This window comes from Podarcis muralis, chromosome 5 (genome assembly GCF_964188315.1).
Source record: "Podarcis muralis chromosome 5, rPodMur119.hap1.1, whole genome shotgun sequence".
In the NCBI taxonomy this organism is placed as follows: Eukaryota; Metazoa; Chordata; class Lepidosauria; order Squamata; family Lacertidae; genus Podarcis; species Podarcis muralis.
The window spans coordinates 29591981-29612355 of record NC_135659.1 but is presented as its reverse complement, the minus strand read 5'-3'; the positions used below and the strand labels follow the sequence as shown (position 1 = coordinate 29612355).

General features: G+C 45.3%; 1 protein-coding gene across 4 annotated transcripts in view; it reads left to right on the top strand.

Annotated features, from left to right (window-relative positions):
- The window catches only part of BRDT (bromodomain testis associated), a 37680-nt gene extending 23548 nt beyond the window's left edge, over positions 1 to 14132 (top strand). For all 4 annotated transcript variants that reach the window (XM_028732804.2, XM_028732802.2, XM_028732803.2 and 1 more), the window contains 6 exons: positions 1928 to 2046; positions 2936 to 3080; positions 9320 to 9459; positions 10911 to 11116; positions 12394 to 12553; positions 13305 to 14132. In XM_028732804.2, coding sequence (XP_028588637.2) covers positions 1928 to 2046; positions 2936 to 3080; positions 9320 to 9459; positions 10911 to 11116; positions 12394 to 12553; positions 13305 to 13373 — 839 coding nt within the window. In that variant the 3' untranslated portion in view covers positions 13374 to 14132. The remainder of the gene's footprint in view (positions 1 to 1927; positions 2047 to 2935; positions 3081 to 9319; positions 9460 to 10910; positions 11117 to 12393; positions 12554 to 13304) is intronic.
- The last annotated feature ends 6243 nt before the right edge of the window (positions 14133 to 20375 follow it).

The window sequence follows — 20375 nt, the reverse complement described above, 5'->3', positions numbered from 1 at the left end:
TACAAAAACTTAAGATTTGTTTTGTGTCAAAGCCTGAATTTCTATCTAGAACTCGCCAGAGTGACAGGTCCATTCACAGTAATCAGATGGCAAATCTGCAACATAGATTTAGTGCTTCCCAGAAGGCCAGAACCTTTCAGTTGTAGGTCACCCAACAAGCAGTCCCATAAGTTTCAACCCAGGCTGCATGGACACTATCCTAAAAGTTTAGAGGAGATCAGTTTTAATTGTCACCCGTGGCTGTGTACATGCTATTTGTGGTGGGAGGCTGAGCCGGGTGACAATTTGTTATGGGATTAAATTTCAGGTGTTCCTATTGTGAAACCACAGAGCCTAGGACTTGCTGATCAGAAGGTCGGCGGTTCGAATCCCCGCGATGGGGTGAGCTCCCGTTGCTTGGTCCCTGCTCCTGCCAACCTAGCAGTTCAAAAGCACATCAAAGTACAAGTAGATAGGTACCGCTCTGGCGGGAAGGTAAACGGCATTTCCGTGTGCTGCTCTGGTTCGCCAGAAGTGGCTTAGTCATGCTGGCCACATGACCCGGAAGTTGTACGCCGGCTCGCTCGGCCAATAAAGCGAGATGAGCGCCGCAACCCCAGAGTCGGCCACGACTGGACCTAATGGTCAGGGGTCCCTTTACCTTTACTTTTATTGTTATGTACGGCAATACTCTTAAGAGCTTGGGGCCAGTTTACTTAAAGGATCATCTTACCCCAAATGTGTCCATTTGACCATTTCAATTTGTGGAACTGGTACTTTTCCAAGTGGCACCTCATGTTTGTTCAGCCCTTGCAAGGCATCCGTATTTTAGCACCTCTCAAACTCTGCCTATTAAGATTAGCTTTATTGTCTTTCTTTTATTTTTTGCCTATTAAATCTGTTTTGTTTAGGCAAGCCTACCTCCTATATAGTGGTGTTATATATTATTTGCTTTTAAAATGGCTACCCTCCCCCCCTATATTTTTATATCTTACATTATCTAGGGTTGCCATACTTCGGGAATTTCCCAGACACAGCCAGGATTTGGCCATTGGAAACAGTGCCTGGGCAAAAATGTCTGTAGTTAATTGGGGGAAATCCAGAAATCCTGTCTGAAGTGTAGATTATGATGAATATCCTTTAAAAATAGCTCAAAAACTTGAGCTTTCTTTCAATAGAAATTTAGCAACTTTGTCCCTACTCCCCCCAAAAAGCAACCCTACCTTATATAAATTGATAAGAGACGTTTTTGAATACGTGGTATATACCTTGCTAAGTAAGTGAATACTAAGGTAAAGGTAAAGGACCCCTGGGCGGTTAAGTCCAGTCAAAGGCAACCATGGGGTTGCAGCGCTCATCTCGCTTTCATCTCACCGAGGGAGCCGGCGTTTGTCCACAGACAGCTTTCTAGGTCATGTGGCCAACATGACTAAACCCACTTCTGGTGCAACGGAACACTGTGATGAGTGCCAGAACGCATTGAAACGCCGTTTACCTTCCTGCCACAGCGGTACCTATTTATCTACTTGCACTGGTGTGCTTTCAAACTGCTAGGTGGGCAGGAGCTAGGACCGAACAACGGGAGCTCACCCCGTCGCGGGGATTTGAACCGCTGACCTTATGATTGGCAAGCCCAAGAGGCTCAGTGGTTTAGACCAAACTGCCACCCGCGTCCCTGTAATACTAACCAGTAACAAAAGGCATGAGCCAAACTGTAGACTGGTCCACGGGCATCACCTTACAAAGTGCATTTTTAGAGTAAAGAGCCATCCCCAGTAGAACCCCGACTGAAATTACTTAAGAGTGTGCGTGGTTTTCCTCCTCTGATTGCTTGAACCCTCATGTTTGTTCAGCTTGGATTGTTTGCGCATGGCTTCATTAATTGGGTGCTGTACTCTGAGGCAATGGTATTCTTCTCTTTTTATCTTCCCTCCTCTGCTTTTTGCAGGTATAATAGCTGTTGTTTCTCCACTGCACTGTACGCCAGTTCAGCAAGCCACTCAAAGTAGCTTATTGCCAATGGCAGTCAACCCATCCATTATCCAGTCTCCCCACATGCACTCAAAGGTGAATATCGTTGACAAAATCGTTTTTAAAATTGCATTTAACTTTAAAAAAACGCCTAATAATTTGATACTTCTGGTGGTTCGCCTTCACAGAACGTTATTAAAAAAGAATATTTTTTTGTCCCTTGTTGACACAGTTGGCAATATATTGGATCCGAAGGCTCCCTTCCTTCAACGGAAGGAGCTTCTTCTGATGGGAGGAGGGGACTTTTGGACCCAACCCAAGGGTTCCAATTCCACCCGGTATTCAATATACAGTTGTACCTTGGATCCCAAACGCCTTGCGACTCGAACATTTTGGCTCTCGAATGCCCCAAACCCAGAAGTGAGTGTTCCGGTTTGAGAACATTCTTTGGAACCCGAACATCCGATGTGGCTTCCATGGCTTCCGATTGGCTGCAGAAGCTTCCTGTTTCCTGCATCCAATCGGAAGCTGCGCCTTGGTTTCAGAATGTTTGGGAAGTCAAACAGACTTCCAGAACTGATTCCGTTCAACTGTATACAGTTGTTAAATTTGGAATAGCTAAGGGATCTAATAAATTTGGATAATTTTTGTTTTGTTTTTCGTTTTTGTTTAGAGAATATGAGCTCTCCCAAACAGATTTTTGGGTGAAGAAGCCACTGAAAATTAAAGACCTGGTTTTTGCAGAAATAGCTTTATAGAGAGCCTTGTAGCCGCTTCAGCCTTTTTGACCTTTTTCCTCCACAAAGGTGGCTATTTCTCCAGTACTAAAGGGAAAATGTACATTGTGTGAGAAGCAGGGGGAACTACAAAATGGCGCATGCTGCCCTCCATCTCCAAGAGAACAAAATCCCCGTGGGATGAGGGAGATGGATGACTGACACCTCTCACGGAATATTTCCCTAAAATACCTTGAATCTTCCTGCAGGTATCTTGTTCTTCCTCTTCGAATAGCCTGCCGGGCAGTAGCAAAGAAAACGGGAAGGCATCACTGCATCAGGCGCAGCCATCTGCTCTCCATACGCAAGCCTCTTTGGGAACTGCCAGCTCGAAACCGATTAATCAGGAACAAAGTATGTATTCTGGTCAAGCAAATACAAACATGACTGGGATGTAGACTTCAGAATAAATGTTTGTGGGGGGTTCCCAGTGCAGATAAAGTGGTACAAAGGGGTACAGTGGTACCTCGGGTTACATACACTTCAGGTTACATGCGCTTCATACTCCGCTAACCCAGAAATATTACCTCGGGTTAAGAACTTTGCTTCAGGATGAGAACAGAAATCATGCAGCAGCGGCATGGCAGCAGCAGGAGGCCCCATTAGCTGAAGTGGTGCTTCAGGTTAAGAACAGTTTCAGGTTAAGAACGGACCTCCGGAACGCATTAAGTACTTAACCCGAGGTACCACTGTACTCTGTTTTGTTGGTTTATCTAAATGCTGCGCCACACTGGGAATTGGATAAACAGATGGCCTTGTGGGACTCGCATATGTCAGGGGACTATTTAAAGGGCGACACAGGCTGTCATCCAGATCTGCCTGAAACCATTTTGCCGCTGTTTCAGTGAGATGTGGATTGTGCAAAGAGGCCAACTGCATGAAAATATGTCCTAAAAGCAAGTGATCACCGTGTGGATTTAATCTGATTGCTATTTAATCCGATTGCTAATATTTCAATTTCCCAAGTAGTAGGAAATTCTGGGTGATGCAATGCAATGAAGTGCGTTGCGGGTAACTTCTGTAACGTAAAATTCAGCGGAGGGGAAATTCTGTGGATTTCATTGTGAAATATTCAGGCTTCGCGATATACACACCATTCTAACGTTGTCTGAAGCATTCCATACATATTGCCATGTAATGTTATCACTCAGTTGTTCATGTCGGTTGTGTGTAAAAAGATGCAATGGGTAACCAGGACTATCTGTTCAATACTCTGTAATGACTTATTTGGAGAACAGGAAGCTCTGCTTGAGGAATTGCACGAGAATTAAGTAACAACAAAAGCAACAACTTCCCTTAGGGCTTATCCACACCAGCTTTTCTCGCCAATAAGAACCAATGTTTAACACTGAATCGGAACAAACACCAATTGTTTTTTTCTGCAGATTGACATTTGCTCTGGTTCTGTGCTAGAGAGTGAGTTTTCCCAGGGAAATCTGTGGGGCAAATGGAAGACCTCTCGATCTTGTGCCTAGAAAGCACATGACAAGTGGGAAGTCTTTCTGTTCTGTGTTTTCTAGGCACAGGAGAAGCAGAAGTTCAGACAAGCCCTTAGTTCCTCAAATATTTCACTCTAGCAAGAAGCTCCAATTTTTGTCTTGGGATTTCTCTCTAGACAAAATTCAGTGGCATCCTAAAGGAAGTGCAACATATTGTTAGCCCTTATCAAATCATCCTTTACTTCTCCTGAAATTTAAATGGAAGTATTTAATTCCCTTTCTGAATAGATTACTAACGGCATGTATCTACACTGTTCCCAGAGCCATGTTAGTCTCCCGCAGCAAAAACAGCGGCATCTTGTGGCACCTAAAGGTAAAGGTAAAGGGACCCCTGACCATTAAGTCCAGTCGTGGCCGACTCTGGGGTTGTGGTGCTCATCTCGCTTTATTGGCTGAGGGAGCTGGCGTACAGCTTCCAGGTCATGTGGCCAGCATAACTAAGCTGCTTCTGGCGAACCAGAGCAGCACACGGAAACACCGTTTACCTTCCCGCCGGAGCGGTACCTATTTATCTACTTGCACTTTGACGTGCTTTCAAACTGCTAGGTTGGCAGGAGCAGGGACTGAGCAATGGGAGCTCACCCCATCGCGGGGATTCGAACCGCCGACCTTCTAATCGGCAAATCCTAGGCTCTGTGGTTTAACCCACAGCGCTACCCGCGTCCCTTGTGGCACCTTAAAGACTAACAAACTTATTATGGCATTAAGTCTTTGTGGACTATATAGTCCACTTGATCTATAATGATCTTAAGATTACTGGTATGCTTTGAATTAAAGAACAATTAACGTTCCAAGTTTTCAAAAAGGGCTGTTGTAACAGTGAAAACTTGCTTTTTGGAATACCTATGAGCAGAATGTACCGGTATCTCTTCTCAGGTCACACATATCTAGAGTCATTTCCAGACAACTTGCTTGTCAAACTTTCATTCTGATCCGTTTGTGGGAAGGTTAGATGCCCTTGCATCAAGCGCTTGTTAACCCCATGCTTCCCGGTACATTTCCGTGTTTCCTTCCTTCTCATAAAAGCCCCTTATTTGGGGGAGAAGCTGGTTTGTTGTGCCAGAGTACCAAATAAACTCTGAGTGGTGCAAGCTGAATCTTTACACTTCCAATTAACTTGAATGGATTTGTGAAATTTGACAAATTTATATCCCGAAGCCGTTTCCTGCAATGAAGTGTGCTCTTCAGGCTCTTGCTTCAGGCAATGAGATTAAACATCTACGTCTGTGCGAGTATCTTGTAAATTTTAACTTGAACTTCAGTTTCATGTTCACTATTTCTGCTTGATTGTGTTTACATTTCCTTCTTTCCTTCCCTTTCTCTTCTTCTTCTTCTCTAATCAGCAATTGTATGCAATTGCTGAATAAATAGAGGAAAATTAATTTTTACACCAGACATTTTTTTCCTTTTTTTAAAATAAATTAATTTATATATAGTCTTACTCAAGGTGGTTCAAATAGTCTGCTCCTGCCATGTTAGATCCAAAAGACCTCTGCTTTGGAAGCTAGATGCTGCATTCCAGTTCAAGAGAGATGATGGGGCTGTGTCATCATGGGGTGCTGTTGGCCATGCTCTCTCATCATGCTTGATGCTTGCAATCCACATAGGGGTTTGTACATGAAATATACTGTGAGTCGAGAGTGGATTTCATGCACTTTATTCAGCTCATAGTGGTGAGGAGGAATGGAAGTTCCTCCAGAATGTCTGCCTTATATACATTATTTACACAATGGGCCCCACGTGATTGGCTAATTCCGGGATTCTCCTGTAGGCCAATCAGGTTGCAGATTCCCTTCCACCTGGAGCTGGATTGGGTGGCTCCTATGGACCAATCAAACTGCTGCATTCTGAATCCTATTGTTCTAGGACCAATCAGACTGCTGCATTCTGAATCCTATTGTTCTAGGACCAATCAGACTGCTGCCTTTTGGATCCTATTCAACTCAGTACATAACAGTACAGTTACCAGATCTGCTCTCTTACGGTCAATGCAGGTCAGAATCAATGAAAGCAGAATCTTGTATGGGCTCGTGGGGTGTTTTTTTTTAAGATACTTTACTTCCCTGGTTTAGTGCCGTATCCTAGGGGAAGCTGTTCTCTGGAAAAAGTGAAATCACAGTACAGTCTGATATATATTTGCAGCAGCTGACATCACTGACACATAAAAGTTGCAAACTTTTGCACAATGAGAGGTGCAAGTGTGACTAAGTTGGGCATCTTTTTGTGCCGTGTACCTTATTCACAGCTTCCTCCTCACAGGAAGCATTTTGCAGGAGACTCAAGAGGAACTGAGGAAAACATAATGTGATTCAGCTCACCCTGTTTTATAGCAATTTAAATTATAGCAATTATTTATAGTCTTAAATAAATGCTTTAAATGATTAATCATGGTGAGATTTTTATTTGCTCTCAAGTTATGTATGCCCTCTGTATTTGATGGTTTGTTTCCAGTGAAGCCATTGAACAAGCTAATGCCGCCTCCCTAAATCTGCTCTGGGATTTTATGTAATAACTTACTCTCCTTTGATAGAGCCCCCTCTTCCCCAACATTTTTCGCATTTTAAATCTTAAAACAAAAGCTTCCAGCAGCGCTCAAAAGCCTATCTACCAATCCTCTTGCTCTCCATATAATAATTCCTTCAACATATCCAACACCATTGAGTTAAAGTGTACTAGAATTGAAGTGGAATTGAATCTGTTAGGGCTGACCCACATTTACCTTTCCCCTTGCTGTTTCCACGCACAGGCCTGCGCTTAAATACTCTGTGTCCAAGCGCTGTTGTTGTTGCTTCTGCCCCAGAGCAGATGTAAATTAGGTTTTCCTCTGATTGTCATTGGCTTTGATTGAGCTTTAAAGAGCTGGTTTTTGTAAGGTTTTTGTGTCAGTGTCACGTCAGGAGGTCCTTTATTTATATAGTTATTTATTTGTATTGGCATTGCGAGAGATTGGAGGATTCAGAGTTTGGCGGGCTGCAATTTGGCTGTTTGCAGAGTGGTTTGTTTGTATGCACGAGGGGGGTGTTGTTGGGTCAGATTAGCCATATTGATTTGTATGCTCTTGCGGGCGGGGGCAGGAATATGTCAGTACTTTTTCTTGTTTGTTTGTTTGTTTTATAACACACACACACATCTTTAATAAAAACATAATTTAAAATAAATAAAGAGCCAAATTTTTGAGGTAAAAGCTCCAAGGCAAAGAAACACACAACAACAACAACACGCTCAGACATGGACCCTTTAAGTATGGACCGTGCCTGGAAAAGCTGGAGGAAATGTACGTGTGGATAAGCCCTTAGTGAATTATACTACTGGCAATATTTGTTCTCATCGCCCAGTTCAGTTCTTGGCCATTTGAAGCTCCCTTTTACCTATGGGAGCCAGTAACTCACATCCATCAACATAACACAGAATTTAGTTTTTGGCATACGTTGAGAGAAGTATTATTTTCCTGATGCCTCTTGATTCCTACCAATGTGAAACCCGCCTATGGCTACAGCAATACACCAACGGGTCACCGGGAGGCAGGTGGAAACCATGCGCAAATGGTTCTAGCAACCATCATGTATTGCAGTGGTTGGTTATGGGGAGAGAACAGGGCCGCATAATCTTTTGCTTACAGTCCTGTAGTAACTCCAGTCCTGAAGGTAAAGGTAAAGGTACCCCTGCCCGTACGGGCCAGTCGTGTCCGACTCTAGGGTTGGGCGCCCATCTCACTCAAGAGGCCGGGGGCCAGCGCTGTCCGGAGACACTTCCGGGTCACGTGGCCAGCGTGACAAAGCTGCTCTGGCGAGCCAGCACCAGCGCAGCACACGGAAACGCCGTTTACCTTCCCGCTATAAAGCGGTACCTATTTATCTACTTGCACTTAAGAGTGCTTTCGAACTGCTAGGTGGGGCAGGAGCTGGGACCGAACGACGGGAGCTCACCCCGCTGCGGGGATTCGAACCGCCGACCATACGATCGGCAAGTCCTAGGAGCTGAGGTTTTACCCACAGCGCCACCCACGCCCTCAGAACTCCAGTCCTGAACTACACCTTAATTCAGAGGTTGTCATCCTTTTTGAGTCCATGGTTCCCTTGACCAGCTCCATTCTTTCTGTGGTACCCGGTGGGGCTCAGGAGCCCAGTTATGTCACCCCTTGCCTGCAGAGCCGGCAGCCCCTCACCCCTTTTTGAACACCACCCCTTGTGAAGTGTTGCTCTCCTCTCCCCTCTCACTGGGAGTCCTCCGGGCAGCGCCAGAGACACCATTCACTTGCGGAGCTTGTAGCTAAGGCCGTTGCAACAAACAGCCTTTGGGAGGCAGAGACCTGAGAGGGCACCAGAGGAGGAAGGGAAGGAAAGAGGGACAGAGGCCAGTGTTGCCTGCAGCACCCCTGACCATCATTCAAGGCACCCAAGGCACACTGGTTGAAAACCTCTGCCTTAATTTATCAAATGGTTGCTCTGAAAACTTTGAAGAATAGGGAGGAATATAACTTTCTGAGGATGTTTGTGACATGTGAGTGCATGCTTCTTTTACTGAGGACTTTCCATTGGCAGCATAGAGACTCTTGCGTGTGTATAATCGGTCGAAAGTGAATTGTGAGCTTTATGCCATCCGTAGGTTTTGAGGCTGACCTATTTGTTTGGAGAAAGTGGAAGCCGGCTGCCTGGGGAGTTTTATTCCAAATGCAAGGTTACTTAGTAACAGGCTCTTCTCCCCTGGGGAACCTGAGAAAGCACATCGCAGGGAGGCCGAATGGTCCCTGTTAGGATGGGAGGGAGGAAGGAAACGAGTAACGGGGAATGTGCATCTTCTACACACACACACACACACACACTCAAGCAGGCATCCGAAAATAGACAGCTGCAGCCGCACGGGGAGTTCTTGCCCTTCTGCTTACTTGGAAATCGTGCAAAGTAAACAAGGGACAAATAAAACCGTTTCAAGGCTGAGGAGTGGAAACATAGCCTGTGATTCAAATGGATAGAAGCTAAGTTAGAAGCTCTCTGCTTTATTTTTCTCCTCTAATAGCAAGAGATTTGGCGGAGGTGTTCTCCGCCCCCTTGAAACTCGCTGCCTTGTCACTCACGGCTTCTGTTTACATTCCAGAATCGAAGACGGGTTTTCCAGATGGTCCATGTGGGCAACGTATGACTGATTCTGCACATGCCGCTGTTGCAGCCAGCTGCTCCGATAACAGCGAGGGCAAAAAAAGGAGAGATGCTAAACCTCAGATTCCTCTGGCAAAGGTAATAATTTGCTGCCTTGTAAGATAATAGCGAAAAGCAGAGGCCGATTTGTGTCGCCAACGAAAGTCGGCCTATGTAGATAGCTGGGGGTGAGAACAGCACCTTTGTCATCATGCTTTGAATGGGCTTCTAGTGACTATCCCATAAAAGCGCCTACCCCAAAGGGAGATAGCCAGTGCGCATGCCAGCAATCTTGAGTGCGTGGCTGACCCAGTCACACCACACAGTGCCTCATGCTCATAGTTGACAGAGCAATTTGATCTGCTTTTTGATATGTCCAAGAGGACATCTAATAAACACGTCCCTTAGAACGGATTTGTATTAGCAATTTCCCCTCCCTCCCCGAAAAAGAAACCCCACTGACTAAATATTCAACCCGAGAAGGCATTTAGCTGATCAGCAGGACATGGCAAAGGGATCCTGCGATTAGTGGATTCCACAGCCACCATTCATTGGACAGCTGTCAAAATATATCTTGTCCAAAGCGTTACATAATTTTCATGTGATCTGCAGAGAATTCTCACCTCCCCCGTCAAAAACAGCTTTTGCATGAGTCGAAGGTTGCTTTGACACTAGGGATTTTGACCCTACTGAAATGTTGCTTTGACACAATCGGCTGGGAACGGAACGGAATTAAAACAGTGGTTCTAAGTGACATTTCATATAGTCCCATTATCCAGTACTATCAAACTCCTTTGCTTAGAAGCAAATCCCATTCATCAAAGGTCCCCTGCAACTGTAATTAGAAGCTTCCTGTAATAATAGCAATATAGGCATCTAATTGCTTCCCATTCAATATTCCATAAGGGATGAATCCCCACTTTGTTAATTTTTGCTCATGGGGGAGAATGGTGACCAGTGAGTTAGCTCCATTTGTCATTCTAGTACACCATTCCCCATTTGGCCTCTGTGAATTTGAGTGATAATTTCTGCAGTCAGTTGTTTTTTTCCTGCTTGTTTAGGCTCCGCATGCAGTTCACAATCTTGATCATCCGGAGTAGGACTGGGGAACGTGTGGGCCTCCAGATTTTCCTATCTGCTCTGTCCATTCAGCATGTTGTCTGGGGCTGGTAGGAGTTGCAGTCCAGAAACATCTGCATGGCCTCATGTTCCCCAGCCTTGTTGTAGGGGCCTAAATTGTTCAGAGAGCTTGCACGAGTCCAGCAGGTTTCCCACTATATAAGTTTGTCTCCAAGTGACAAGTTAGCATGTCGGTTCCTGCTCTCTCTCACGTGTGTTTTTAATTGCCCAGAAGGTTATAACACCTGAATGGGGCTACAGTTCAGTCCTAAACCAAGTGCTGATGAGTTTCTTAAGGTATCATGATTGCAACCACCACCACCACAAAATCCTCTCTGCCTGCTATTTTGCTTTTGCGGTCCTGCGCGAGGTGGAAAACTCTGAACTTGCTTGTGTTTGGAGCTGAGAAATGCTCTTCTGTTTAATTTCAGGACATCAAAGTCAAGCATGCGGATTCCTGGACAAGTTTAGGTAAAATGATCCCTGCGCCGGCCCCAATCAAATCCTCCAATGAAAGCTTCAGGCAGTTCCAAAAAGCAGCGCTAGAAAAAGAAGAAAGTGAGTGGGCAAAGGACCGCAAAAGGCAATTGGAGCAAGCTGAGAGGAAACTGAGAAGCCTCCCTCAGGAAAAAGAGAGGTTTGTAATTCTATATAATTAAATTGAAAGGCTGTATTTCACATGTCCATTTAACTACGCTCATACTGAGTGGTTTCCAACTGGGTTGTTTTGTGGCAATGTGGAACTGATTCCTATTTGAGGGGAAATAATTAAAGGCGATAGCTAGTCACCATGTTGGTAAAATAGCAGCACGGTCTATTGGGTATTATTTTCAAGGTTACTCTGATGTTTGCATATGCCCATGTTTATACTTCATCGATGTGAACTGTTGGCAGAGACGAGGATTTGAGCTTGTTAGTAACTCTGTAGCTGCCTCTTTGCTAGCAAGAATAAAGTAAAATTTAAAATTACGACTTTTCCAAAGTGTCCACGGGTATATCCATTTGGAGACATAACTGGGAAAACTAACTACAAGATCAATGTCGCCCAAACTTTTGGTACTGACTTTTTCTGGTTTAAAATTAAGTGCACATCTTAAGTCACGCTTGTGCGTTTTCTTGGCCAGCACAAACAAGCTCATTGTTTTCACTTTGCCCAACAAAGTTGGTGTGTGATCAGAGATGTAACAGAGGGGCTTTTTTGGACAAGGGCAGCAGTTCTGAGATTTTTAAAAATTATTTTTATTTTTGCATTGTTGTCAGTTGGGGAATCCCAGTGCATCATTATTAATCCATCCCTTGGGATGCCACTGCCTATATTTTTGCAGGTGCTGGATAGCGGGGGTGGGGACTCAGTGCTGCATGGCACCTCTCTGCTTCCATCAGCAGAGTGGTGGGATACATCTAATATGGTGGCTTTTTTGCAGTATACTTCATCCCTTCTTGCAGTACACTCAGTGGCGGAGCAAGCTGAATGGGTGCCTGAGGTGGCTTGCGTGCCCTGCATCCAGGGGCAGGGTCAGCTGCCCACAGGGTGGGGCGAGCCAGGGCAGGACACTCCGCGGGGCCTCCAAGGAGTCTACCTGCCTCCTCCCACTCATCCCCCCACAGCTGAAGGGGAGGCAGAGGGCAGACCGTTTGGGGCAGCACGGAGCCTGCAGGCACCCAAGCCACCGCATCACTCCCAGGAGAGATGCGTGGCTCGGGCGCACTGCAGGCCCCACGGTGAGTGCCGCCCGGCATTTTGTCACCCCCTTCACTGGTGACACCCGGGGTGGATCCGTCCTCCACCCCTGAGTACACTGTTTAGGAATTGACATGCAAAATCCTTGCAGATTGTTGGTTACGTTTATTCCTTCAAATGGGAGGTCTGCATCTTTGAATCCATAAGCAATGGGTTTGTTTTTTCCTATATAGAAACAATGGGAAAACAGATCTGAAACCTACTGCAGCAAACGCGAGCTGTTCCCCTTCAAAAGCAGCGTCCCCAAAAGAGCAGCTATGCTTGACACAAAGTCTTCTTGTAGACCGTAACTTGGCAAGAAAAATGGAACAAGAGCGTAGGTGGAGAGAAGCGGTAAGTAATTGGTGCATAAATCAGCTTTAACAGTGTCGGTCACATAACAAACTGCAACAGCTAAGGATCTGCTCTAATAGCTTATTCCTAACTAAATCAATGGGACTTTATTGGCTTAGACCCATCTGAAGAGCCAGCTTAGCAATAGAGGTTGGGTATCACTGACTGCTTTGACTACATGGCACATTAAAGATTGCCAGGAGTTGCTACCTGTTGAAAGTTGAATCCAGAAAAGTGCATACATTATCTCTGTGCACGTTTACTCAAAATTAAATTATGCTGAATTATGTGTGCCTTACTCCTGGTTGGGACGCAGGTGGCGCTGTGGTCTAAACCACTGAGCCTGGGGCTTGCCGATCAGAAGGTCAGTGGTTTGAATCCCCACGACAGGGTGAGCTCCCATTGCTTGGTCCCAGCTCCAGCCAACCTAGCAGTTTGAAAGCACGTCAAGTGCAAGGAGATAAACAGGGACCGCTCTGGCGGGAAGGTAAACGGCATTTCTGTGCACTGCTCTGGTTCGCCAGAAGCAGCTTAGTCATGTTGGCCACATGACCCAGAAGCTGTCTGCGGACAAACGTCGGCTCCCTAGGCCTATAGAGTGAGGTGAGCGCGCAACCTCAGAGTTGTTCCCGACTGGACTTAATGGTCAGGGGTCCCTTTACCTTTACCTTACGCCTGGTTAAGTACCTACACCAGTGCAACATAAATAATCCGCCCCACCCCCATTTAATTGCTTTTTGTTTTTAAATAGATGGTGGGCACCATTGATATGAATTTTCAGAGTGACGTTATGGCAACCTTTGAAGATACCCTGAAATGAGAGGAAGGAAGGTGGCGTAACTTTGCGTTCTTTAGAAGTAATGTTGGATTGCAGAAAAATACTCCATTCACTGCCGGAATACCTTTTTTGGTGATAATTCTATCCGAACATTTGTTAATCATTTTTGAAGAGCCAGTATATTACTGTAATAAGTTCAGTTTTTATAAAACTTGCTACCATTAAAATTGTAAAGCTTGAAAACTTCTCAGTGTAAAGGCTTGCTGTAATCCTTAGAGGCAGTTTTCAGTGCCTAGCCTTAGTTTTGAAATACTATTATTTCTGGACTTTTAAACCTGTTTCAAAATGTTTATTTGATGTGCATGGTACAAAACAAGCCAGGCATTGCTTTCAGGGTTCAAGTTTGGTATTTAAAAGCACCTTGGATGTGTACTGATTTATTTTTTATGGGTATTTAAACTACTTTGTTTAGCTTTGATTTATTTGGCAAATGTATTTAAGTTGAAATGTTATTTGATGTGGCAAGCTAAAATGCCTTTTAGCTCATGTAGTATTGAGGATTTGCATTTTGGACTTCTCCCTACCCATCATTTGAAAAGTAAAACCTAAATAAATCTTCAGTGTCTATTTTCCTTGTAAAAATCTGTAAATATGCAAGTATTTTTTGTCATTCCTAAGTAATAGATTGAATCATTTCCATTTTCTTTTGAATGCACACCTTACAACTGTTTGTATTAGATGCTCAAATGTCTTTATATTTTACACCTTTCATACGTTAATAAAAAAGTTGTCATAATTGGAGGTTTAGTGGATTTTGTAGTTTGTAACCTATTTTATTGTTCCATTAAAAAACAACAACACTCAACTACTAACCAAACATTATTTGTCAAAGTTCCTATAGAACTACATCCTGTAAGTTTAGATTTTTCAGTTACCTACACCTCAGTCCTAAACATGTTGGCTGAGGCCATATGTATTGATCAACCATGCTCAGGTTGGTGGTTTGAGCCCACCTAGGACGTGGGTGGCACTGTGAGTTAAACCACAGAGCCTAGGGTTTGCTGATCAGAAGGTCAGCGGTTCGAATCCCCGCGACGAGGAGAGTTCCCATTGCTCGGTCCCAGCTCCTGCCAACCTAGCAGTTCGAAAGCACACAGTGCAAGTAGATAAATAGGTACCACTCCGGCGGGAAGGTAAATGGCGTTTCCGTGTGCTGCTCTGGTTCGCCAGAAGCGGCTTAGTCATGCTGGCCACAAGCTGTATGCTGGCTCCCTCAGCCAATAAAGCGAAATGAGCACCGCAACCCCAGTGTAGTCTGCGACTGGACCTAACGTTCAGGGGTCACTTTACCTTTACCTAGGAATGGCTGTGGGCAGGATTCCTGAATTGCAGGGGGTTGGATGACCCCTGAAGTCCCTTCCAAATCTTCTATGATTCTACATCAAGGAACCTCTCTAGCTTGGAGTCAGACCAGATGTACACATCTTATTAAATATGTTCTTGACTATTTGGCTATGAAGTGGGGACTGGGGTACGGTCTACCTCTTAATACCAGATGGTACACATGTTGGGGGACGCGGGTGGCGCTGTGGGTAAAACCTCAGCGTCTAGGACTTGCCGATCGCATGGTCGGTGGTTCGAATCCCCTCTGCGGGGTGCGCTCCCGTTGTTCGGTCCCAGCGCCTGCCAACCTAGCAGTTCGAAAGCACCTCCGGGTGCAAGTAGATAAATAGGGACCGCTTACCAGCGGGAAGGTAAACGGCGTTCCGTGTGCTGCGCTGGCTCGCCAGATGCAGCTTGTCACGCTGGCCACGTGACCCGGAAGTGTCTGCGGACAGCGCTGGCTCCCGGCCTCTAGAGTGAGATGAGCGCACAACCCTAGAGTCTGGCAAGACTGGCCCGTACGGGCAGGGGTACCTTTACCTTTACACATGTTGGAGGAGAGTGAAACCTCACCAGGTGCTCCACGCTCTTCTCATATTTCTCCAGCCCAGCTCATTTCTGGGTAGTATCAGAGCTGGGTAAGGCATGGGTTTTGTTTATCTCTATCCCTGGAGTCTCCAACAATACCAGACACTGCCTTGGGTGCCCAGCAAGTAACCCTACCGCTTCCATTCTTTATATTTTGACGTTTTTATTAGAGGGAATTATTTTTTTGCTTGCTGTTGTGGGGCAGGTGTTTGTTTTTATTTGTTTTGCAAAGCTCTACCCATATTTTGCCCGTGTTGGGAAGGGCTCTGAGCACCGTCTGTTTTCCAGTTCTGAATCTGGTATTTTGTGCCACTCAAGCCAGTTTCCTTAGTTTTCAAAGTGTACCCCAGAACCCAAAAGGGTTGGGGGCCACTGCTCTCTATCGCATGCTTCCTTTCGTGTTATTCCCCTCACCCCTGCTTGTATAACTCAATTGGTGAAGACACACAACATGGTTCCTTGAGGCTGAGGCTTGTGATTGAAGGTTAGAGATAGAAACCTGAAAAGTGCAACCAAAGCAATCAATTCCCCTATGAGGAAAGGTTAAAACATTTCTGGCTTTCGAGACTGGAAAAAGCCAAGTTAAAAGCATGACAGCTTTGTATAAAATGATGCATGGCACACAGAAAGCGGACGGAGGGAAGCTTTTCTCTCATACAACACAAGAGCCCATGGTTATGAAAGGAAGCTGAACGTTGCAAGATTCGGGGAGAGGAGAGGGTGTTATAGATTTGGGGAGGACCCCCAAAAAACCCTATAAATTGATAAATGCTAAGATTTTGATTATTTGGGATACGAAGGGAGAATACAAGCTGCAGATGAATTCCTGGGCTGGCCTATGCAAAAGCAAGAAAGAAAAAGACCTGGCCAAGCAAGGGCCATTAAGCAACAATACAGGACCACTGAGGGCCATTGGCAATGCAAGAGAACTGTCCTTCCCCATCTGCCAGAGGTGTGAAGAGAGACGGGGTTTGGAAGGGTGTAGTAACGGTACCCCTCGCCCACGCTACCCTTCCATCACCCGACTCTGCTCTCCGGCCAGTCCAGGTTTCTTGAGTAGGTTAGCGAGGGAGTTACTTTTCAAAAACACAGGCCGAAATCACACCGGTAGGGCTGCCACCACTCCCTTTAGTTCAGGGGAACCCAAAGGCACAATCCAGGGAGAAGAGAGTGTCCAATTTAACCTGGCAATTCCCCCCCTCTACAAGCTGAATCCACAGACTTGCAGACAGAAATTCTTACGGTAGAGCGTAACTAAGCGGAAGGCTTGGATTTAGCTATTCCCTCGGAAAAGGCACAAATACCAACAGGCTCTAATATAAAAGTTTATTTTAAAAGAATAACTGAAAACATGTTGAAAACCAACAGGCACCTCTTAGAAGTCTTACAAACATAAAAATAACAACGTTGTACACTATAACTAGCTGTTACATACTCACAAAGGAACACAGATAAAGTAGTGAGAGTCCTTTCAAGCTGTTGCGTAATGGAGCTGTTTGAGGATTTCCATTTCAAAAGGACGTAACAACGGCTATCGGTGGAAGTTACAGCTGGGCATCTTTGCAAGTTGCAGAGCAATGGCAGAGAGCAATTCACAAACAATTCCTTGATCCTTTTATTTACAATTCTGACTTGGCGTCGTAACTTTTAGCCAATCAAGAAGCTTAATTTGATCAGCTCACTCTTTTGCAGCTGGGTCAGTTTTAGGTTTGAACCCTTAATCAAAGAATCTTCCTCCCACCTGTGGAAATTAACCAGATCCCCAATTCTCAGCAATTTGAAAACAAACAACCTCCGGGAAGGAGGAAGAGATTCACACCACCAGCCCAGGTGTCAAACCTTTCATTAATCAAGGACCCCTTTCCTCCTATAAACCTCTCATGGCAAGGAGCCAAAAAGTCTGGGGTTAAAGATACACAGCTCCCTTTCCCAGGGTCCTTGCGGCTGACAAAGTACCCACAAGGCCACATTCTTTTACTTGACCAAGGAATGATTTTTCTAACTATTATAACTTCACTACAAAGGGTGTTTGAGGTGACAGGAAAAAGGAGCAAGGGGTTCTGGGAAGGAGAAGGAGGAAGAAAGAAAGGGATGGGATCCATCTTTGAGCAGGCTGGCTGCAGAGCTGACTGGGGAAGGTGCCTTGGACTCCAGGGATGCGCTGCTCCAGGGCTGTGGGGGACAAGCACCTCTTCAAACAGCCACGTCGTAAGATCTGGACTCCCTCCTTGCAGACTGAAGGTGTAAACAGGTGAATAAACCCTATTTCTTAAAGCTACAACAGTCTTCGCCATGTCTCAATGCTATAAAGCTGCCTTTCTCAACAGGTGGGTCCCCAGATGTTGTTGAACTACAACTCCCATCACCCCTAGCTAGCAAGGCCAGAGCTCAGGAATGATGGGAGTTGTAGTCCAACAACATCTGGGGACCCACAGGTTGAGAACTGCTGCGAGTATAAAGGAACACAGCCCCTGGGCGAGTACCTGGAACCCCATGGGCTCTTGCCACTGCCCGGCATAGAGAGGGGGTGCCACCTGAATTTTGTGACAATAAACTACTACTTTACACAGTGGCAGCTCATAGTTAAGCTAAGGACTTTGCTATCTCAAGATGGTCACCAAGCTGGCTGGCTTTGAAAGAAGATTTATGGAGAATAAGGGTATCAGTCATGATGTCTATAGATTACCGCTGGTATCAGGGGGGTTATGCTGTTAAATACCAGTTGTTGGGCAACGCATGGGGAAAATGTTTGACCACTGCAGGAACAGGATGCTGGACCGAACACAATGCTGGACCAAGCAGGCCTTTGGCCAGACCCCAGTAGAGATGCTTTTGATGTTCTCAACTCCATATCATCACCAGCGTATTCCAGGCTTACAGGTCCTCACTGGCTACAACTGATCTCCCTTCTGTCACATTGTCTCCAGATCATGGGAAAAGAAGGCAAGTTAAGTTTATCTGTGCAGTTTGCAAAGAGTAATCAGAACCAGAAGAATCTTTATTTGCATCAGCCGCTAGCCATAGCAATAAAGTAAAATAAAATGTACTGAAGATAGAGGTAAAAACTTAACTATACAAAATACATTCTGAAGGTTTACATCAAGATGTCAAATAATAGAGCTTACTCTAATTGCCCCGGCTAAATTTTTTTTGCAGTTTTTGCTGTCACCTGGTTATCTTAATCTGCTAGAAGGACACAGTAGCAATGGTCGATCGACCTGGTCTAGATAGTAGTAGAGGGGTAATAACCTCACCCCTCAAATCTTTATAAAGAGTTCAAGCTAGAAGCGCGTGAGCTACTGACTCAATACTGTACTGCCATCTCCACATGGACGTAAGTGTTTTTCAAGCGGAATTTTTTGAAATCGACCCTGTACAGCCGAAGGCAGTATATTCAATCTTGCATAAGTGAAAGCACGTCTGTATTTTGGAATTGTTAAATTTTGCAACTGGGGTGCCAACGTGTCAAAATGACTAGGTGGGAAATAATCATACCGTGGACAAAATTTCCTTATCGTGGCCAAATTATTCTGCCGCTCGATATCAATATATAGGCACTGTCTAATTAAATTATTTGCTTTACCAAAGCCCAGTGTTAATAACTGTTGTGGTGATGAACCAGAAAAAGAAAGCCTTCGGTTGACCATTTTAGTCCAAGCACTCTCATGACTATCTAGCGATACTAAGGGTAGTAGACTGGTGGGGTTTGCCAAGTGTAACTTCTGGAGTGTGCTTCTAGTTTCTTCCTTTCCCAGGGTGTTTACCTTGCTTAAAAACATGCTTAAAAACAGACACACACACACACACACACACACACACACACACACACCTCTTTGTATGATGCTCTCCTTATTTCAAATGGAAGCCTATTTGGAAGGAGGGGATGAGTGTGGTGGTTGCTAGGCAACCCCTGACATTCCTCTATGGCAACCAAGTTTGTAGTGGGGGAAAGCTAGCAATTGTCAAGCGGCAGCCACACACCCTCTCCACATCCCATTGCTCTAGCGCTTCTCTCTTCTTTGTTTTGCTACGATCTTACCTTCCAGGAAAAGTTGCTGCCCAGACGCAATTCGCTTGGTTGGTGCTTTAACAGAAAAGGATGCAGCTTGGGAGAACCCACCAAGGGTGAAGCCAGGGACCTCATTGTAACACAGACATTGTAACACAGGCACATACTAGCAGTAACAGGCCAATGGTCCATCAAGTCCACTACCCTGTTCTCATGGTGGCTAGCCAGGTGTCTATGGGAAACCTTCAAACAGGATCTGAGCACAACAGCCCTCTCACCTCGCGTGGTTTCCAGAAAGGTGCATTTGGGAGCATTACTGTGGAGGCAGAGCATCATAGCTGTCAACCGTCCCTTATTTGGTGGGAAACTCCCTTATCCCAGCGCCGTATCCCGCTGCTGTCCCTTATTGATGATGTCCCTTAAATTTCCCAGGTTTCAAAAGAAGCAGCTCCTGTGTTGCTTGGCTGTGTTGCTCACCCAATAAGGAGTCTAAGAATGACTGGGGGGGGGTGGAGCTTGCATGCCTTGTGCCGATAAAATCAGCCACAAATCAGCCTTGTGCTGATAAAATCTGCCTTTGGCTTGGAGGGGCTCAGAAGTTGAACATACCTGTGCTTGGAAAATCCCTTATTTTGGCTGCTGATCCCTTATTTTCGAGGCTGCTGGTCCCTTATTTTCAAATCTGTAAGTTGACAGCTATGCAGAGCATAGGCACCATGGCAATGGTCACACATGATTTTATTGTTTAATTTACATAAGCAACTGGAGGGCCAAAGGTACACAGCAGCAGCGAAGAACCTCTGGCCCCCGAGTCTAATTTGCACTGCCAGTCTTCCCCATTTGACCCCCCCCCCCTGCCATACCCAGGACATCTTCTGTGCAGCCAGATGCGGAGCAAGGAAGGGTGCATTTCTCTGTCCATAGCAGGGTTGACCAGCTGAACAGTGGTATCTGCAAAGTCTTGCTTTTGCTGTTTGAGTTGATACAGTACCATAGGGCATGGCGCTCATGACGCCAAGGTTGCAGGTTCGATTTCCCATTTGGGACAGTTCTGTATTCCTGCA